Below are 22,544 nucleotides of genomic sequence, written 5' to 3' on the forward strand. Positions count from 1 at the left end.
ATTTTGTCTTAAAGTGCCCTCCCCCCTCGAACGACGGGGAGCTTTCCTGGGGGTCAGTTTCCCCTCCTTTCCCCCAAGTTACGACCCTGTCTGCCCTATACATAAATGACATGCTGTTGCACACCATAAGGAAGCAAGGAAGATACAAAATAACAAAGAATCCAGAAAACTTACGGAAATTAAAGTATCCAAATCTCTGTACGGGCGTGTAACTTGTACTTTTTCTTTTTTACTTACTTTAAGAGAACAGAAAATACGTTTTACAGGCTGGCAAAGCACATAAATTATAAATAGTTGAATGATAGTTTTCTATGGCATAAATCTACAATAAATTCCACGAATTAAATTTAGAGCAAAGATATATAAGAATAAATTAAATGTAGCGAAATGTTTTGCGAACTTTAGTATATGCATACCTAGACGCCACTACGCAATTTGCAGGTTAGCTCTCCGACATCAATGTACTCTTTCCTATTGGTCACAACGTAACGGAGAAGAAAAAATAAGAAAAATGCTTGAAGAGATCAAGGCCAAATCAAATGGTAATCTTGAATAACATTGCATTGGCTCAATCTTGATTAGGTTTACTATCCGAAGACAAACGCAGGTAAGTATTTACGTTTTTTTAACTGTCAGAATCAGTATATTTCTTAACAGACAGCTTACAGCATTACTTGCATGAATTCGTCACTACCTACAAAAGTATGAGTGAAAAATAATTAAGTCTTATCTTAGTAATTGTTTAAAAATCAAGATTGCGAAGGCACATTGGTTCACTTTGTACGAAATTGCAAATATAATATACTTGAGTGGGCAGTTAGTCTGTGCATCCTTAGTACTTAGGGACCTGAGTTCCATTCCTGGTAGCAGGCATGCTTTTCTCAGTTGATTCATCATCTTGAGACAATTTGAGAACTACTTGAGTTAAGGGTTAACGAACTCCGCCCTAGAAAGCCATAAAGCGAGCAGATGTGTGAACAATCCCTAACCTTTCTGTCTGGCCATGGCTCTTTTTTGTGAATTATGGTACCAAGAAATTTAGTTCGAGTGACAAGTAGGAGCAGCGGTTGCTCAGTGGTAGACCATTTTCCTCTGGTGCATAAGGTCCCTGGATCAAACCCAGCCTGCGCCAACTGAGCTTTGTGGAGAACAAGTATCGCGGATTCTCTCGGGATTTTCCCGTTTTCTACTACTTTCTTTATTCATTCTCGTCAGCATTGCCTCCTACAGCCTAGACGGAGAACGTAAAACTGAAAGATTTGATTTCACTTTGAGTGAAAAGTTCATAAATCCACAAAGCATATAAATTCCGAATATTAAAGAAATGATGAACCTGTGACAAAATAATTGAATTTCCTTAGTTCCATTCAGTGTATTAACTGGTTGATCGAGATGTTGATTTCTACAATTTTCAGTGAGTGACATTAAATGATAGCGCTAAATGTATCTGTTCTTTTATGTTCTAAGAACACAAAGGTGACATGTATAATGAGAAGTATCTAAAAGTGAGTTTCACATAGTGTAGTGATGAAGGATGTTCTATACCGAAGTGTTTGATGTATGGAGAAAAATTAATAAATGAGTGTCATTTAAAATTAAGTAAAAAATTGGTTAAGTAAAACTTCAATTGCGACGTACGACAATTGCGATTAACACGGAAATAGTCTATCATAATCTGGAGTGCACGGTGGCTCAGTGATAAAGCGCTTACTTTTGGTGCGTGGGGTCTCTGGTTCGATCCCCGGCCAAGTAAATTTGTGGTTTGTCAGTGAATTTTCTCGGGTACTCCCGTTTCCTCCCACATTCTCATTCCACTAATTCTTCCATCATCATTCACTTGCTTTAATCATCCTAAGAAGGCATAATGATGGGACGTTAAACTGAAATATTCATTTCATTTTTCATTTCTAGTTACAATTGCGATCAACTGAAAGTGTCAAAATATTAGTTATTGAAACCCTATAATTTGTTTCAAAAAAATAATATTACTCATTCAATTTTCGAGTAGTTTTCTCATTCAACAGTCCGGCTAATTTTTAGCCTCGATATAAAATATTAACCCTCAATTTGATGCAAGCTTATAAGATGTTCAACAACGTGGTCGCAATCGTCACGACTCATCTTTTTCAAATTACTTTTCAAAGAAAGTGATCGCAATTGTCTGATTTTTTCACATAAACGAAGGAGTTGCTGGTCGCAATTGTCATATTTTCGGTTGACAAGTACTGCTGTAGAAAAAAGAGAAGCAAGAAGGCAAACCTACTCAGACAGCGACGCTAGCCACTAGATTTCTCACTTGTAATATGTATACAATAGTCCTCGCAGTTGTATATACCTATACATATATATGACATAAGAGAGAAAAATCAAAACCAAAACAGAGAGAAGAAAGGACCAAGGTAAACCACTCTGTTGCTAGTCCGTGAATGATGGGATCATTCAAGGTCAACCAGTCGATTGCAAATCTTGACAGTTTTACGTGGTTGTTTCTATTCTTTTCCACGTGCAGATTCCTTCTTCCTTGTTTATAGCGATTAGCGATATTCTTTAATTCGGCACCAAGCATAAGCGTTGCCTATTTCCTGTGTTTGAAAGCTTGATTGTTTTGATACTAAATCAATTCTTAAACAGAGGGCGGATGCAGAAATTTCTTGAGAGGTGGCACAGTTCTGAAAACAGAAATTTTCCATATACAATAACCCTACATGGCTACCATAAATGATTTATTCTTACAATGATTCATACAAACATAAGACATATGAGAATAACCGCAAATTCAAGAAATTTGTATTGTTTATTCCAGGTGGCAGCACGAGTTTTGTCCAAAACTCCAAATAGAAGTAAAGCAAGAACACTTTTTTTTTGAGTGTTAGAATACGCGAGATGTTCATCTGTTTCTGTTACAGCAGTGCAGCGCGCTCCAGTTGAGCAAATTTGAAATGTTGAGTCTAACAAAGCGTAATATTCGTCTGCAGGCATTCGATCTTATGTTATTGGTTATCAAACATGGAGTTTGGACTCAAGTACGTCTAAACCTCAATTTCGGTGGAAAATAACTTGAGGACCAAAGATATGCACAACGTGATATGTCATATGCATAGTAACTAAATTCAAACCCAACTCCGATTGCCAATAATTCGGAAATTAAAGATCTACATATATACTATAATATTTCATACTTTGCGCGAATGTGTACAGGCACCAGCAAAAGGATGTCACCACCCTAACTGCTCTAATTCCATTACTTGGGGTCCAAATAATTTGCAGTTTGTAAAACGCCTAGACAGATGCAACCAAACTTACACGAAACTTTTCTCGGCTCTGACAGCAGTTGGTAGCACCGAGTCAGGTCTTTGTGCAAGTAAAATTGTGATTAGATAACGCACAAAACATTTCTCCATTCTGAAATGAATCTCCATGGTGCAGAGCGTGTTTTCCAATGAACACAATATATTAATTTTAATATTGCTGGTATGTAATATACAGTGGCGTATTTAGGGTGGTGGCTTCCGGGCTTAAGCCCCCCCGAAATCTTACTTAGTATAGTTAAGTAAATGGAATATCTTGCAGAATTTTCACATTTCCAGGCAAACCCCCCCCCCGAAAGTTAGCAAAGCCCCTCCGGAAACAAAATCGTAAATATGCCACCGGTAATATATTATTTCATTATATACTGTATGTTCAAAGAAATAAAGCCATAGGCCACGCATGAATCAGAAAATGCTTGAAAGTAGGTGAAAATATCAAATCTAGAACAACTACTGGAAATAAGTTCGTAAATCATTGTTTCCATTGACAGAACTTCCCCAATTCTCCTCATTCCAACATCTTTTTCTTTCTGGAGAGGATATCTTGGTTGTCACACTTAGTATGTATTGAAATTAAAATTGAAACATTTGTAAAAATTTGAACCTAGCTAGGATTTCCTTCTTTAACTCAGAAACAAGTTACATATACCTTCGTCAATGAGGACAATATCACAAAACATTCTTCAAGCTGAGGATACCTCATCGTTTTTAACGATGCTCCCAATTTGCGTTACTATTCTTCCTCACTCTAATTTCTAATTTCCAAAGAAGAAAAGACGGCAGACATTATTTTCTCATTCTTTGAATTGTATCAAACACGTGTAAAAATAGAAAGTTCTATTTGTATCTTTCGTAACTACTAGTTTATTTTCTTATCTTTGTATGAGGAATTTGTGGCAGATCACTGACGATTGTAGGTGAAGCCCATTGGGGTTTGAATCACTCTGAAAAGCAAGGTCGGAATTTTAACTGTCCTCGATATTTCTGTATTCGTGTTCCTGGAATAAGTCCAATTACGTAAACAATATCTTCCACTAGAGCAAACAATAATTGCCACGATGGGATTCGAACCCGGGTCTCTGCCATACGAGTTTAATAGTTTACCACTCTATTACAAATTCCTCATACAAAGATAAGAAAATAAACTAGTACTTACAAAAAATAAAAATAGAACTTTCTATTTCTACACGTGCTGATAGAATTCAAAGAATGAGAAAATAATGTCTGCCGTATTTTCTTCTTGTTGAAATTAGAAGTTGAGGTCAACAAGAATAGTATTGGTAATCGGGACCATCGTTAAAAGCGATAAGGTAGCCTTAACTTTAAGAACGTTTCGTGATATTGTCGTCATTGAGGAAGGTTTTATAACTTGTTTTTGAGTTAAAGATGTGACACTCACATAAGAAACGTCCCCCTATACGAGCACTAGTATCTTGTGTATAGTGTTACATGCAACGACTTTAACTGGCTAATAGTTTGGGTGGAATTTGAAGTGACGTGGTAGGAAATAGGTTAGCGTATTGAACTTCTATTCGACAGACCCGGGTTCAAATCCCGGCCAGGTTCAAACTTTTTTCAAATGTTTCAATGTCAATTTCAATTAATACTGAGTGTTTGAAGCAAGATGATTATCCTCTCCAGAAAGAATAAGATGTTGGAATGAGGAGAATTGCAAAAGGTCTGTCAATGGAGGCAATCATTTGCAAACTTATTTCCAGTAGTTGTTCTAGATTTATATTTTCATCTACTTTCAAGTAGTTTCTGATTCATGCGTGGTCTGTATTTTTGTATTTCTCTGAACATGCAATATATAACGAAGTAATACATTACATACACAGAAATTTTGAGAATAATATATGGTGTTCATTGGACAACACGATCCGAACCATAGAGATTCATCTCAGAATAGAGAAGTGCTTCGTTAGTCATCTAGTTTTGAGCTGAGCGAAGCGAAGCTCTTATACTCGGGTTAGCCGTTTGGTTGTCCGCGAACTCCTCCTAGACCGTTTGGCCGATCTCAACCAAACTTAGCACGCTGATAGAGTATGTCGTGCTGAGTGACAACATAGGTCGAAATCAAAAATCCGATGTACCATCGAGGAATAATCACCGAAAAACGCTTCCTCCTAGACCGTTTGGCCGATCTCAACCAAACTTAGCACGCTGATAGAGTATGTCGTGCTGAGTGACAACATAGGTCGAAATCAAAAATCCGATGTACCATCGAGGAATAATCACCGAAAAACGCTTCCTCCTAGACCGTTTGGCCGATCTCAACCAAACTTAGCACGCTGATAGAGTATGTCGTGCTGAGTGACAACATAGGTCGAAATCAAAAATCCGATGTACCATCGAGGAATAATCACTGAAAAACGCTTCCTCCTAGACCGTTTGGGCGATCTCAACCAAACTTAGCACGCTGATAGAGTATGTCGTGCTGAGTGACAACATAGGTCGAAATCAAAAATCCAATGTACCATCGAGGAATAATCACCGAAAAACGCTTCCTGATTACGTAGTTTAAGCTCGCTCAGCATTTCATTGCAATCGGGTATATCCATTGCATTCCTAGTACAATTTTACCTCCATAAACACCTGGATCAGTGCTACCAACTGCTGTCAGTGCCGGGAAAAGTTTTGTGTAGGTTGAGTCGCATCTGTTCAGGTATTCTCACAACTGCAAATGACCTGGACCCCAAATAATGGAATTAGAGCACTTAGGAGGGAGATACTTTTGCTGGTGGCTGTACAAAGCTCATCAATCTTTATAATCATACCAAGTTTGGTCAAGATCGGAAGGGTTTTTATTGATCGTGTTTTAGTGAAATTTCTTCATTTCACCAACTCCAAACCCAAATTTGGGATCAATAACTCGATAGAACCAATTATCTATATACTATAATATTTCATGTGTATAGTAAGATACATGAGAACTTCTATCATATCAAATTTCGTCAAGATCAGACTGGTATCGTCGATAGCACATCACATGTAATTACCTTTTGCTAAGTTGAACCCCAAATTTGATGGCCAACAACTCAGGAACCAAAACCTTCCATACTAAAATATCACAAACGTGTACCAAGTTCTATCACCATCCCAAGATTGGAAGAGTTCCTTCAATCGCGTACGACATGTACTGTCCTTCTGATATTGATTTTTGTGAAGAAAATATCAAATGAAAGACCATAAATAAATGAACTGCAGTCTTTCTTCAAGGCACACAACCTGAGGGTTCTTCGGATTTGATCAACTTCTCCTCTTTCACCGTTGCTAAGATAAATTAAAATGCGATTTCATGTCACTGACATTTCTTTTTACACACTGGGCATTTTTTTTAGATAAAAATAAAGAAAAGGATACAATCTTTTTGGGACACCCTTAACGAAGAGACTAGTGTCTTATTATTTATTACTTTGTCATTTGAGCACCTGAAACGTTTAAGAAACTATACAATTACCTGGATCTGGTAAAAGTATTTGTCTACATATTAGCTCTAATTAAGTTTCATTCATTACATTTATTTTGAAAGTAATGTGTGTTATTATTAGGTGAAAAAATGAAATGAAATCTTTGAGTTTTACGTCCCACGGTTATGCCGGTTAGGCTAAAGGAGACGGTGATGATGAGTAATGAATGAAATGGTGGAATGAAGAAAGTGGGAGGAAACGGGAGAAGTCCATAAGATATTGCTGTATTGCTCGAAAGGCAGCAGAGGTTATAACAATTGCTTGTTTGTTGAACAAACTTCAACGTGTCTTTCCTTTTTCATAAGTACCGGTATCGAATTATTTGACCACGCCCTGTAACAAAGAGAGAAAGAGAGAGAGGAGGGGGAGTTCTGATAACAGAGCGCTGATAAGAACAAAGGTATATCTAAAAGTCCAGGATTGCTAATTCAGCATCAGTACGAATCCTACCCACATTCTTTTCACTTCTAGCCATTTTATATCCAGCTAGGGCAAAGAAGCAAATGCAGGCAGCATCACGTACATTGTAAATTAAATGCTGTTTATATTTTATAGCTTATATACAACGTAAATGTATTAGGTACTGCTAAGGCAAACAAGTACTAATTTAGGCATTAACCTATTTCTCATTTCTCATAATTTTTAGAAAGCCGCAACCTGTCCTGTTTTCAGCTGAAAATTTTATGGTCACCCTATTAGTTCAGGCTTTGGAACCTTAGTTTCTGATCACTCCTCATATATATTTTAAAAAGTGAGGACATCAATTTATATAACTCTCCGTAGGTGTATGCAATACAGGATTATTGAAAGTGAGACAAAATTTGTAAGAAAAAAGTAAAAAATAATCTATTATTTCTTATATTAGTTTTAAACAATAGGTTATTTTGGCATGTCAGAATGTTGCGTTTTTCTTTTCTTTTCTTTCCTTTTTTTTTTCTAGATCATTGCTTTCGGCAATTCAAAGGTCTGGTCAACGCACCTTAAATTTTTTCTTTCTTTCTTTCTCTTCTTTGGTAGGGAAAGGAATGGGAAGCAATAAATGGAGGGTATAATTAAGAATAACCTTTCTGGGTGTTTCTATCTCCTCAACTAGTTTGGGTGCTCAGAATTCAGAAGGAAGAGTGCAGAATATTTTCTCAAGCGGATCTACCACGTTATTGTATCAAACATCAAGAAAACAGTTTATTTTTTCGTCAGACCTTAGAAGATACGATTTTCTTGTCTTAGCAAATATTATTGCCGTACTAAAACAACTTGTTTAATTAAAAAATTACTGTCAGCACTACCTCAGAAGATTAACAGGTATTTTCCTTGTTTTCTTTTATTAGCAAATGCAATGGTATATTTATAAACATTTATATACCGAGCTATATTCTACTAACACTAGCAAACAATAATATGTAATTCTACTTTAATGTTTAGATTAAAACGTTGATACTGTACAAGTAGCTCATACTTTGAGGAAGAAAACAATTGTGACATAGGTTCACTTGAATGTAAAGCAACATAGCTATTAGCTATTAGCTATGTTAGGGATTTAGAATTTAGATTTTTGGGCTTTCGGCATCTATGACCATTTAGCCCGTCACGTATCAGGGATGACGTCCCTCGGCGAGTACACAATCCGGGGAAAGGGAAGGAAGAAAGGATTGGGGAAGGAAAGAAGCGGCCTGAGACCTATAAGTTAGATACCACCCCGGCATTTGCCTGGTGTGAATGAGGAAAACCCAGGAAAACCTCATTCAGGGTGGCTTGCCTGAAAAAGCTTTTTATACTTTTTCGACCGAGTACCTCTACCGAGAATCGAACCCGGGATCGAATAGTAGGTTATGGATATGCAAGAGACGAGAGTTGGGAGAGATAGTCTCGGCTCTAAAATAAGCCATGAAAGTGATATCTCGTCTCGAAAAATATATGTTTCTATTGTATTCTCTGTGTTATCTCAAAAATTCTGTCCCGTCTCATCTCGTGCATGCTCCAAACATTTCAATGAATTTACATGTCGTTGAAAGTTGTCTCACATTTTTTTTCCTTTCAATCATCACTATACTTCCGTAATTTTTGGTTCTGTTTGACTCATCACAAGTCGTATATTGTACTACATTAATTTAATTTTCTGCGGAACAAGGATGTCCGGTTCGAAAAGCAAGTATAATAGCTGTAACTTAAGTACAATATTTATATGTGTAATATATATGTGAAGAATAGGCTGTAGTTGTTTTATTTATTTTTTGTTTTTAATATTATTTCTTTCAGATTTCAGAAGATGCTAACATGTTCGCTGTTACAAATTGCACGAAAGACATGCTGGAGAAGTCAGTGTATATTTTTAAGTAATTCTGTTCGAAGTATGTCAGGAAGCACGTCCGATGAAGCTCCTAGAATTCTAATTACAGGTCAGTAGATTATTATTTTTATTGCAAAGTTTTGCTTAATGTTATAAAACGAAATTATTACTTAAAATATTCGAGTTTGGAAAAACAAAAACAGACTAAACTAGTTTCTACCACTTTAAAGGGAAAACTTATCTTAAAACTCGAACAGAGTTCGGGAATGGATTATTCATATTCCAAAGTACCACTGTAATAGAATTTTTTAAAAAAATCTTTCTTATATAAAGTTCATTTTGAGCGGCCTCGTGGTCATGTATTTAGCATATGCGTGTTCAGTTCGCGTTCGATTCTCAGTTCGAACTCATGCGATGGAGGTAGGGGTGTCATTTCAAACTTCGCTTGAGGGGCAAGAGTACCACTGACATAAGACTTTCACGTTTTGTACTAGTATAAGAGTAGACAACCTATTAAAGTATATGTATTCCTCAAACTCTTGGGGAGGCAGCAGGTATCCCCTCCTGCCCTACCTAAATGATGCCCCCTGGATGAAGGGTTTGTATCGTCAAGCTACGATGGGGTTTCCAGGTTTCATATTGCCTTCGTACTAAAAAAGATGTTAAACCGTAATCCAACAACAAAATTCATTTTCAAAAACTTAGTTGAAAATAATTTTCTTGAGCGATGTTTTTAAAAAAATTAAGTTAAATTAATTATTTTAAACAATCTTCCAGATACCATCTACAAGACTAATTTACATTTATAGGTATATTTATCAATCAATCAATCAATCAATTAATAATTAATAATAATAATAATAATAATAATAATAATAATAATAATAATAATAATAATAATAATAATAATAATAATAATAATAATAATAATAATAATGTGGAACGTAGTGGATGTCGGCTAGGGCATATTTCAAGGTACCACCTCGGTATTAGCATAGTGGAAACTGAGAAGAAACTAAGTCTCAATGACTAGCCGCGTGACTTGAACCCCGAACCTACAGATTACGAAGCAAGAATGTTAAATACTTGCATACCCTTGCCATTTATCCAATTATTGCTTATAGATTATAATATATTACTATATGCATCTATCATTCTACATGCGTCGCCATACAAACTTAAGCACGCTCTTTAAGTTGCAGAGATTTTTTTTTTAACCACTACTTAAATACCTACTTAAGGAGCTTGATCTACGAAAACTACTTTATAAATTTTCCCTGTCTGTTCGTGCGTCAGTCCAGAAAATAAAAAAGTATCCGTCCATCTATCCGAAAAAGCAGTGGCGGCTCGTGAGTATATAATATGGTAGTGCCAAAACGTACACAATAAATAAGCGCATATCCGTAAAAAAGAGTACATGTAAATTCACGAGTAACATTATTTTATTACAGTCACACACACACACACACACACACACACACATATATATATATATATATATATATATATATATATATATATATATATATATATATATATATATATATATAGAGAGAGAGAGAGAGAGAGAGAGAGAGAGAGAGAGAGAGAGAGACAGAGAGAGAGAGTTATTTAGAATGAAGTTTGTGCCTACAGTAAACTTATTATAAACATAAAGCAGATTTTGTCCAGGTTGCGAACCTCCCCCCCAAACAACACACGGAAACAAAATAAAGGTTTGGCTACATTGCAACCACAAATTCGAACTGTTTTTCAAATATGTTCATGTTAAATTGATGCCATCTCTCCTTATTACGGATCACCTGCTTAAACATACAACTTTAAATTAGGCATTTGCTTTCCTAAATTTCCTGCTTCCAGTTAGTTTGTCGTCATATGATAGGGATGAAAACGGATATTTCACTAAACTTCTTGCAGCATTCATCGTAATGTATTGTTCTAGTTTCACGGAAAATAGTTACAAATATAGAGAAAGAGGAAAACAGCACTACACTTAAGTACTCAGCATCAAAACTTCGCAAAAATATATAACTAACAAGTTACATACACATCCACATTCAACACCACAAACACTCAAGCGCACAATATGTTTATGTTTCAATCAGGGGGGTTATCATACCTGGGTTGACAACACAATAACGAAATAAATTCCAAATCGATTTTTGGGAGGGTCAAATCTAGATGGTCCATATTGGTATGTAATAAGTAACTAGTTTGGAAACACTGCAATAGGAACAAGTGAATCGGGAGTCACGTCTTAGAATTACAGGCGACTTAACTCCAAACCAAAGACCCCTTTCCTAGAGCATCAAAACATAAGACGAAACAAATCTCCCGCTTCGAGCCACCTTTGGTCGTGGCACAAAACGCTAGTTATTTCTCCGTGCTTTCCTCCTGCTTGCCAGCTAACGAGCATGCGCACAAACCATTTTTAGAACAGTCGGGAGAGCACAGGAGAACTTGGCACAACAGAGTAGAGATAGGCCTATGTATTGCTTTGACTGCTAGCGTGCGGGTAATTCTGAGCGCATTCAATCACTGAGCGCGACTCAAACCAGCTTCTCGTGAGCAATGATGACGTTGCAAGTAAGGTATTGTGCATAAAATTAAAAAGTTTGTTATTTAGTAAGATGGAAATATTATTTATATTATTTTTGTATTATTTATGGTAGTGCCACGGCACATTGGCTCCCCTTCAGCGGCCGCCGCTGCGAAAAAGAAATGAAATGAAATCTTTGAGTTTTCCGTCCCTTGATTATGCCGGTTAGGCTATAAGAGACGGTGATGATGACTAATGAATGAAATGGTGGAATGAAGAAAGTGGGAGGAAACGGAAGAACGCCGAGAAAACCCACACACATGGTGTTTGTCCACCACAAAGGTCACTTGGCGGGAGCTGGGATCGAACCCGGGACGCCAAACACCAGAGGTGAACGCTCTACCACTGAGCTACAGCAGCCCCTCCATCTATCCGAGAAACAAAATTAATAATAATAATAATAATAATAATAATAATAATAATAATAATAATAATAATAATAATAATAATAATAATAATAATAGTAATAATAATAATAACTACTTGATGGATCGCCATCAAATTTGGCTAGGATGTGGAGGGTCAAAGGTTAGGAACTTAGTTAATTCATGAAGGTAATATTGAAAGCAGAAGTGTTAGAAAACAGCCGTTTCCGCTTTTAATGTTGACCACTATAGAGCAAAAACGGTAATAGATAGTGAGAAGCGCCTAAGAGTCCCAAATTACATTTTCTCTCCATGCTTAACCCTCTATTAAAACCGGAAGTAATAAAAGTCCACTACAATATCCGGTTTCAATATTGATCGACATACAGTAAAAACAATAAGAGATAGCGATAAACTTTTTTTCGGGGAATTAATTTACCGTTCTAAAGAATAGGCGCCATCTTTTCTCTTAACCCTCTATTCAAATTGAAACCGGAAGTTACAGAAATCAACCTCCTCCGATATTAACGGTGATTGCTATAGAGTATAAGCGTTTTTAAATAACTAAAAAGCTGTTTTCTGCAATCAATGAAGCGTCCCAAGAATATATTCCATCTCCACTCTACTTTTTTTTTCTAAAACCGGAAGTTGCAGAAATATAAAACTTCAGGTTTCAGTATTGAAAATAATATCATGCCACACAAAGGATACTTCACATAATGTGCACGTAACGCTGATACTTGTTAATACTAAAACTGGGCCTTTTTTTCTTTTTTTGAATCCGACTGTTTTTTATAGGCTATATAACTAAAGCCACATCCAGGGCCTGATTAACCCATCTGGAGACCCGGGGCTAGAAAAATGTGTCGCTCCTGCTGACTCCGCCTAATACATTCTGTGAAAATACAGTAGGAAAGTTAACCCGGTGGCACTGGCGCCTGTTAATGTGGCTTGAGCACAGGCGCCTAGTCTTATAGACCCATTTATTAAATTTGGTAGGATTACAATTATTATTTAGTAAAAAGTTCAAAAGTTTCAATATGTTATCACAAGATAATAAATTATGTCCATTGAAAAATAAACTTTTCAATTTGAATCCCAATCAGAGCTAACGGCCAGCTACTGTAATAGTAACAGGATCAAAAGCAAGTGGCACGGGTTTGTGAGACTTGGCGCCAGTATCGCCGGGTTAAGGGAATATGTTTCATAGTTTTGGTCATATGTTATTTCGTGATGGTGATTGTATCTTTATGAATCTTTTTAGAGAGCCACTTGATGTTTTGATCAGAGTGAAGTTCTGGGGCTACAGCCCCCCTTAATCCAGCCCTGGCCACATCCAAACTATTTGTATGTACTTTGTACTTACGTTGCAAAAACAATGACACCAATGAAGAATAATGTTATTTGGTATAGGAGATTTGAATGCTATACAGTGTGACGTCTCTAAAAATGTCTATTTTACTTTTACTTTTTATGATTGATTATACGATAACAAAGAGACTATTTACACCGAGAATCGAACCCAGAATAACGTGCACCAAAGATGAGCGTTCTTATTGTGGTACATCCCTCTGAACGACCATCTTTTTAAGCCACCTATCTCTCATCACGACCGATTTTTAGTGATACAGAATTATGTTCACATAAAAATAATACATCCCGGTCTTCTTTATGACGACATCTTCTCCCGACTGAAGACCACCAATTTTCGTGAGAAAATATTATTGTTACCTTTTTTTAAGACGAACATGTTAACAAACAATAGGCAAGTGATGCTAATAACCTTAGCTGATAGAGGAAGTACGGTGAACCTTATATGAACGGGGACATACACAGGGGACTGAGTCCTGGGCTTCCAACTTGACCCATGATAAACAGACGGAGACCCACCACCTACCATGAACCACTGTGACCTACCAACCACCGTGACCCACTAACCCAGCACCCACTAAAACCCATCGTCATCAACTCTGACGCATGATCTACGCTTTCCTCTTAACTGAATAAACAGTTTACAGTTGAAATAAAACAAGGCTGTGAAATTATCACTAATCAGAGTTTGAACTTCTACGGTCAATCGCTCAACACCGCTCTGTTACAATACCGATGGATCTGGCCTTCACGATATAAAATAATAAAGTGTTTGTCATGAGCCATATTGCCATGAATTTCAATTTAATTATCATATATAATGATTTCCTTATTAAATTATTTGCACTTTCCAGTGGAAAATAGGATACAATTTGAAAATCTCAAATCAAGGTAAAGTATAAAGGTAACCAAGAAAGTTCTGTTGCATTTTTCACCCACCACCTTCGAACATCGATATGTCACCTAAAATGTACCTCGAAGATCAAAAATAGGCCCCATCAGCATCGATGACCTTCTGCCAACGTTCTGGAAGGCCATGGATTCCATCGCGGTAGAATTTGGTGGGCCGTGAAGCGAAGAAGATATCAAGTGCATTTTGCACCTCTAATAGGGATTTGAACTGGCGTCCTCTAAGGTGATTGTCCAGGGAATGGAACAGGTGATAATCGGACGGTGCAATGTCCGGGGAGTATGGCGGATGGAATAGTGTTTCTCATCCAAGGCGTAGAACGGTGTCCCGGGTCATTCTAGACACGTGGGGCTTAGGTTGTCCTGTAATATAAGGACCCCTTTGCGATTCAGAAGTGCTGGCTCCAGAGTTTTGAGTTTTTCTTGAACACGGCTCAACTGCTAACAGTACATAGTAGCATTCATGCTCTAGCCAGCTGGTAGCAGTTCCCGATGCAGGATGCCGCAAGCAGTCCACCAAACACACAGGAGGTCCTTCTTCTGGTGCAGTGCTCGTTTCGGCTGTTTGGAACCGGTTCATGGGATACTAACCAATGATGACGGAGCCGTGGAGCATCATACATGACCCACTTCTCATCACATGTCAACATCTTGTCCGGAAATGGCTTCTTCCTCTAACTAGACAGGAAAGAAACACAGGTGTCTGCTCGCGTTGCCTTCTGGCCCGAAGTCAAATCATGTGGGATCCATCGACCCAACTTGTAGTGCTTCCCAAGTTGATGGAAGAGCTGCCGAATGGTTTCTCCACTCACACTGAATTGTAGTCCCAGTTTTTCACATGTCTGACCACTGTTCGACTCAATTGCTGCCTGAAGATCTTCATTTTGTACATGTGTTGGTCTTCCGGCACTTTGTGCGTCTTCGAGTGTTTCGTCACCGTCCTTAAAGTTTTACTGTTGCACTGCTGCACCGCTGCACTGTCCGCGTAGTCACAACACACTCACCAAAGGCCTCGCATAATTTCTGCCCCGCTGCAGCGGCGTTTAACCCCGGTTTGAACTCATATAGCATCCACACCCTTCTGACGCTCTGTGGAGGTCCCATGTACACTCTGTCCTTACGCAAGTTCACGGTGTAACTGAACTGCCACAACCACGTAGTATGTTGGATATACCCACACCAACAAATGACCTTCGTTTTATCTCCATTTGCATTCCACTCACGGTGTGAGGGCCAATTGAACACAAACCTCCACAAAAACCGAGAGAACTTTCTTGGTTACCCTTATAGGTCAACATAAAAGAAAAACAAATAATACAAAATTCGACAGTGTCTAGAAACCCAAGTTGTAAGTCCTATTACTACTATTGCAATTAAAAATAATATCCAAAAGTCCCTGAAGCTTTTTCTTTCTTTCTTTGTTTTTTTACTTAGATATACTCATCTCAGGATAAATAAAAACAAATTAAAACAAAGAAGAAAAATGGAGACCTTGAAAGTAAATAGTAGACAAATTCACTAGTGTTCAGAAGATGCTGTCTACAATGCGCTGAGCAGAGTGGATTGGTGGGTCATGGTGGGTGGTGGGCCGCAGTGGGTCAAGTCCTGTTGACCCATTGACCCACTCCACCTCTGATCAGCACTATTGCAAGAACAAGCAAGGTAACTTATTTCACACAAGAAATTCATAATTGAGTTGCAATTCCGTATTTATTCATTAAGAAATCTTTTTAAAAAATTAAAATGTAATTAAATAACAATAATAAAAATTTTGTTCAACCGATTTTTACAGGAAACTGTCACAATATAACCATCATTTTGATTTTCGTTTAAGGTAGTTTGGGACAATTGGGAACTGGGCTCGCTAAGCTGCTTAGAGCTAAATATGGACGAAATAATGTTATTATGTCCGACATCATTAAGCCAACCAAAGAAATAGTGGAAAGTGGTAAGTAATGAATTCCTTATCTATTACTTTAAGAGAAATACAGATTTTAACATATAATTTCGTAAACCATATTGACAGTGACTTACCACTATTTTCCTTTTTAACGTCTATTCCACCTCACTCATTTAACCTTTACTACTTTTTTTTGTCATATTACATTTATTTACTGATAGTAATAAAAAATAATGGTAACTTCTTAACAAAACGCACCTTACGTTGTTAATATTACGTTGGACCATTTTTAAAACAGCTTATATTTTTTTTTCAAGTCCAGAGGCATTGTAGAAGACCTTACGTATGGTTTCACACCTTCCTGCGTCGAGACATAGGAGGTGATGACGTCATAATTAAATAAAATATTTTTTTCTTTTATTAAGCCTATGTTCATTATTTTTTGGCGGGTTTATTTTTGCACGTAGAAGATTGAAATTTTGCACAAACATTCAGTCCACCGAGTAGTATTTACCAGATTTTTTTCAGATTTCTGCGTTAGCAGAAGGGGGGGTCCAGGGAAGCAAAAGTTAAAAAAGGGATTTTTTAACGAAAAAAACCTTTTTCACTATTTTTAAGCCTCCGATACATGATGGAGACACGTAAATGGTACCGTCTGAAAGGCAGTTCTATTCTGAAGAGAATGATGTGCAAATCATGATCCTAGGGTAATTAGGGATGTCTCAGAGAATTTTTTTAAAAAATATATCCTTCTGTATACGGGAATATGGGGCATTGTCGGTATATATTTTTTTTGGCGGGCTTACTTTTGCACCTAGAAGCTTGAAATTGTGAATAAACATTCAGCCCACCAAGTAGTATTTATCAGATTTCTTTCAGATCTCTGCGTTAAAACAGAGGGTCCAGAGGGGCAAAAAGTTGGGAAAAAGGAATATATATTAACCCAAAAATCCCTTTCTTCGGGATTTTCCCGCCTCAGATTAGGGATGCATTCGAGTAGAGTCGAGTCGAGATTTAAGCCTGTCTCGACTCGTCTCGAGAAAATGTTGTCTCGACTCGTGTCTCGACTCGAAAATATGTTTTTGTCTCGACTCGTGTCTCGACTCGACAGTCTCTGTCTCGACTCGACTCGAATTCGAGTCGAGACGTCTCGAAATTCGAGTCGAGACAAAATGTACGAGTTAAAATATACGCACACATCAGCCAGACCATCATGACTACCTACCTAATTGTCAGTATGTTGACTTTTGGCATAGATAAAAACGGCGACACGTCTTGGCATACACGCAATGATCCTTGATAGGTCGCTGGAGAGAGCTGGCACCACATGTGCTCACTCAGCTCACCTAATTCCCGTAAATTCCGGGAAGGGGGGGGATGTGTTCTGACGTGACGTTCAATCACATCCCACAAGGGACATCACTCAAATGTCCGGCTCCAATTTCAATGAAACTTTTTGTGCTGATAGAAGGCATGTATGCATCATTACTTGTGATGACAAATTTTTGCCATGGTGCATGTTTTCTATTTTTTTTTTTTTAAATAACTTTTAAGAGTTGTGATGTGGTTATTAGAGATTACTACAGAAGTCCCTTACTACCCTTTGTAAACGGAGCGTTAATGAAGAAAAGTGAAGAAAAACCGTGTGGATACATGTAAGTCCTGGGGGGAAGTCGTATGGTAGATATGACCTTGATGGCAGCCATCTTGAAATCCGCCATTTTGAATTAAGGTCAAGTTTTCAAAATGGGAATAAGGTAATATGATACATAATTTCGGGCTAGAATTTAATTAGAAAAATAATGGTGAGGTTAGTTTTAAGATATACCCATTTGGGGGAAAGTTACAGGCATATTAATTGTTTTTACTTACTGTGTGCGTAAGTCCCTTCTTACTTTCGTCTCAAGACCTGTAAATCGATCGCAACGGCAGAGCCCGGTTTCGTACTAGTGTTTAGAAATCTTTAAACTCACTTGAGGCAATATTTGAGGATTATTGTATTGTATTTTGCCTTTAATTAAATTTGAACCCACTTCATGATCTTGTGTAAAGTATCACTAAAAGAGAATTTCTGTTTTTATGGAGAACGTAAGCATAGCAATTATAAAAGGTGAGTAAGGTGCGTATGTATTTATAAGAAAGTTTATTTTATGAGTCTTTTGTGGTTCCGCCAACCTATTCTTTAGTTGTTTTTTTTTTTCAAAATACTCATATCTCATAAATAAAAGAGCTATTATAAAATCTCTTACCACTATTCTTTAATACTTATAAAATTTTATTTATTGTAAAAGCACTGGCGAGATATTCCTTATCGCCCAATAAAATTATCGTGGAGCTCCTTCGTGGCTAACGGTTAGCATACTTGCCTTTGGCGTGGGAAACCTGGGCTTGATTCTCGGTGGGAGTTCATGTGGTTCGGATTCCACGTTAATCAGTAGGTCCACGTCTCACATAGCCTCGCTGCTGAACGGGGCGTTAAACTCAGAATCAATTCAACTCAAAATTATGGTTTTGACTTTATTATGATGTCATTAGTTTAAACGCCCAACTGCCCAGTAATTATAAACATTGACTACATTATAAAATTGTAATTTGTGACGACTAAAATATCAGAAATTAAAGATTATTCTTTGGGTTTTGGAACATTTTGAAAAACGTGAAAAACTGGTACTGCACCGATACAACACACCTTTTGGATTTGTCATTGTGTAAAGTGATACAAACTAAAGAAAAATTACAACTTTATGAAGTTGTATTAGGACTTATTATTTAGAAATAAACACCAAATAAGTGTAATAGTTCATATCCGTATCAAATACCAAGTTTATGATGAATCAACTACACAAAGTAGGATCCAAAAACGCTCATTGCAATTTGTTCCATCCTTCAGTCGAACCAGGAACTGAAACATAAAGAGTGACATTTTCTTTTTAAAGATATTCCCGGCGGGAGCTCATGTGGTTCGGATTCCACGTTAATCAGTAGGTCCACGTCTCATATAGCCTCGCTGCTGAACGGGACGCTAAACTAAAATCAAATCAAATCTTTTTAAAGATACTTTGTCCAGCTAAGTATTGTGAAGGTTTATGTCAGTAGAAGGAATTGCATTCCATTATACAAGCGCAATTTCAAAACTTTATGTACACATTACTAAATATCGAACACCCTTGTCCATATGATTAGCGTACGCGTCTTTGGTGCGGGAGACCTAGGTTCGATTTCCGATGGGAACTCCTGTGGTTCTAAACCCACGTTAATTTGTAAGTTCACGTCTCATATAGCCTTGATGCTGAAAGGGACACTAAACTCTAATCTAAATACAAATATTTAAAGAAAAATGATGACGCACCAAGATGACGTGAATTTGGCTATCAAATCCATTTTGTGTTTTCAGTTATTTTCTAGTAGTATTTTTTCTAGGCATCCTTTCAAAAGACAGTGATGCAAATTTCGTAACTGCGAATTCCTGTTAGAAGCCATGAAATTATCCGATTAGATGCAAAATTTTCCGTCCACTAAAATAGATACCGTAAATTTACAATATCTAACAATAAATAATTTTGAAACATATCGCTTTCGAGGGAAAAAATGAAGTGAAATCTTTGAGTTTTACGTCCCACGGTTATGCCGGTTAGGCTAAAGGAGAGGGGTGATGATGAGAAATTAGTGAAATCGTGGAATGAAGAAAGTGGGAGGAACGGAAGAACCCCGAGAAAACCCACGCACACGGTGTTTGTCCACCACAAAGTTCACTTGGTGCGAGCTGGGATCGAACCAGGGTCCCCAAGCACCAGAGGTGAACGATCTACCACTGAGCCACCGCGGCCCCGCTTTAGAGGGGCCATGACGTATAGTTGAACTCATTCTCGTAGTATGAAAGGGATTATTTATAATTATGCATGATAGGATCACAAACAAAATTTAAAAATATTATGTGCACTTTCTTTTAACAAACATTATATTGTCTTTTATGGTGTGGAAGGGAATGTTATGTTCGAAAAAAAGTCCTTAACACGATTCTTGTTGCTACACACTGCATGTTCCTAGCCACAGAAAAGATGCAGCGATAGGTAGGCTATTTTTCAATTGCTTTACATTAGCTTGATGTTTCAAGTCTTTTGTGTGTTTCTGAAGTTCACTTTTACCACAAAAGAGCTCAATATTAACATGTCTTACATAGCTTTGGTTCGATTCTCAACACGGACTGCAACTACCCATTAAATTGTGCATCCAAAAGGCACTCTTTGTTAAACCTCGCTTATCACCGCTCATCTTAATAATATATATAACTTCACCGCGAAGCAAATGTTGTATTTCTCTCTTTCATCCTAACACAAAACAAAACTAACCACAGCTGTGACACGAAGGAGCTATTTCGAAAAGAAACAAGCTGTGCTTCATAGAGATGTGTACCAAATGATAGAAGTATAAAGTATTGTTTTCTTTCCTGTTTATTGATATCAGTTGGTGTTCTTAATGAGTTTACTCATTAGTTTAGAAAGAGTATATATGGAATTTGGACATATGTTGTACGTATTCTCCTGAGAAATTGATGAGACCAGAAAAATTATAAGGACAGATGGAATAGGTTTAAGCGCATCTACGTGACTTTATCAAATATTTATTCTCCATAATGGTACCACGCGGAAAACTTGGTATAGGCCTACTTTTATCTTTGCCTCCCTCTGTTAGCTGTTTTGTATCATATATATCGGATGGTTTTGATATTTCTTCTGATCATTAAAACAACAATGGTACCTGTGTGCGTGCAGAAATGCAAAAGCACAAGGTAACTTCCTATTTGTTTTGGAAACAACAAACCCATTTCACGTGTGCGAGAGAAATTGAACACAGCGAGATCGGGTGTTTACTCACGGTCAGTTCGCAGGAGGAGTCCATGGTAAAAGATTTGACTATCTCGAAAACACTCGCAAAACCTTACAAATACAAAAGACTGCGCTTCAAAGAAAGTTTAGACACAGATGTTTCAATTTTCTTTTAGCATCTTTCTTCAGCAAAAGAGTCGGTTCATTGTATTCGAAAAAGGGAAGGGAGAAAGGGTGAATTTATATTTTATGTGGGGGGTAACGTTGTAAGTAGTATAAACAATACATACCGCTTCCGACTCTGTACTGAAGCACTTCCTTTAGCGGTATATCACTAGATCTATCATGACCCTCATCCCACCTCAAGTTGTAAAGTAGAAAGGGACAGAAGTATTCAACATGACTGCGCACTTGAGTTTCAATTCACAATACTAAAACCAGTGAGCAAGTCAACAGTCTTTTGTAGGATCGTGTTTTACTTCTTGAATTTATTTTTGAACATTTATTTTACTATTGAACTAGTGATCTAGTACGTACTTTGGGTAAATAGACACATTCTAGTGATTTTTTTGCATTTTTTTTCTGATGCAGACAAATCACAAGGAAATGGTTCTTAAAATAAAAGGAACAAGTATATTGCAGTTCAAAACAAATATAGAAACTTTAAATTATTTTTTCTTTTCTCTCTGACTGAATGAAACCCCTTCTGTGTAACGACCTTAGGTAAACAACGGCTATCTTTGGACCGCTACCTCCTTTTGTTAGCCGACATGAGATGGGTTACTTTTTTTTTTTTTTTGAAGAAAGTGAAGAAATAATTATCCAGTACATTTACGTTTTGTCAGGCACACAGGCGCAGTCTGTACTTGTTTCCTAACGAATTTTAGCAACATAACATAAATAAAACATGTGTACCAGAAAATAGAGGCAGTACAAACGGACATTTTCATCTGTGACGCATTTGATGAGAAATATAGTTAGATGTCATGTTCAAGCACTCTAAACATGTCCTATCCTTTAATTCTATTTGTATGTTTGTGTAGGTGAGACTGAGAAATCAAGAAACAATAATAACTGGATTTCTTCCAGGGCAAAAATCTAAATGTGTAGGGGTTACACTGGGACTTTAATTGCGTCCTTTGTATAAGATTAACAAGTAATCGCAATTTTACAAGATTAACAAGTAATCGCAATTTTTTAATTTATCTTAGTTCTTGGGGAGAGGATGATGGAAGCAAACCCTCGTAAGGATCTCTGCAAGAAAACATGAATACTATCCACTACTGTTTGTTACATTACACAAAATAGTTATATATATATATAATATTGAGTTTTAGTGAGGGTTTTCATTCTGCAGGAGAGGGGGGATAGTAATACCTGGCGAACATTTTCTATTCTCAGAGTGTTGCAAATGATAGCATTTCCTCCATTATAACTTGGCCAAGCTAGTTGCATTATATATAAGGATTAAGTTAGCCTAAAAAGCTTAAATTTTTATGGCAGTTTTAC

At 37.1% G+C, this 22,544-nt stretch overlaps 1 protein-coding gene across 3 annotated transcripts in view; it reads left to right on the forward strand.

The window, feature by feature from the left end:
- Positions 1-523: 523 nt before the first annotated feature.
- The window catches only part of Tdh (L-threonine dehydrogenase), a 44,007-nt gene continuing 21,986 nt past the window's right edge, over positions 524-22,544 (forward strand). The window contains exons 1-3 of one of the 3 annotated variants that reach the window (XM_081757408.1): positions 524-607; positions 9,035-9,174; positions 16,144-16,257. In XM_081757408.1, the coding sequence (XP_081613534.1) occupies positions 9,045-9,174; positions 16,144-16,257 (244 nt within the window). In that variant the 5' untranslated portion in view covers positions 524-607; positions 9,035-9,044. Of the gene's footprint in view, positions 608-7,892; positions 8,081-9,034; positions 9,175-16,143; positions 16,258-22,544 lie in introns of those variants that run through there. The other 2 variants (XM_081757404.1, XM_081757415.1) reach the window with 2 other exon arrangements.

This window comes from Thermobia domestica, chromosome 1 (genome assembly GCF_964235325.1).
Source record: "Thermobia domestica chromosome 1, izTheDome1.hap1.1, whole genome shotgun sequence".
In the NCBI taxonomy this organism is placed as follows: Eukaryota; Metazoa; Arthropoda; class Insecta; order Zygentoma; family Lepismatidae; genus Thermobia; species Thermobia domestica.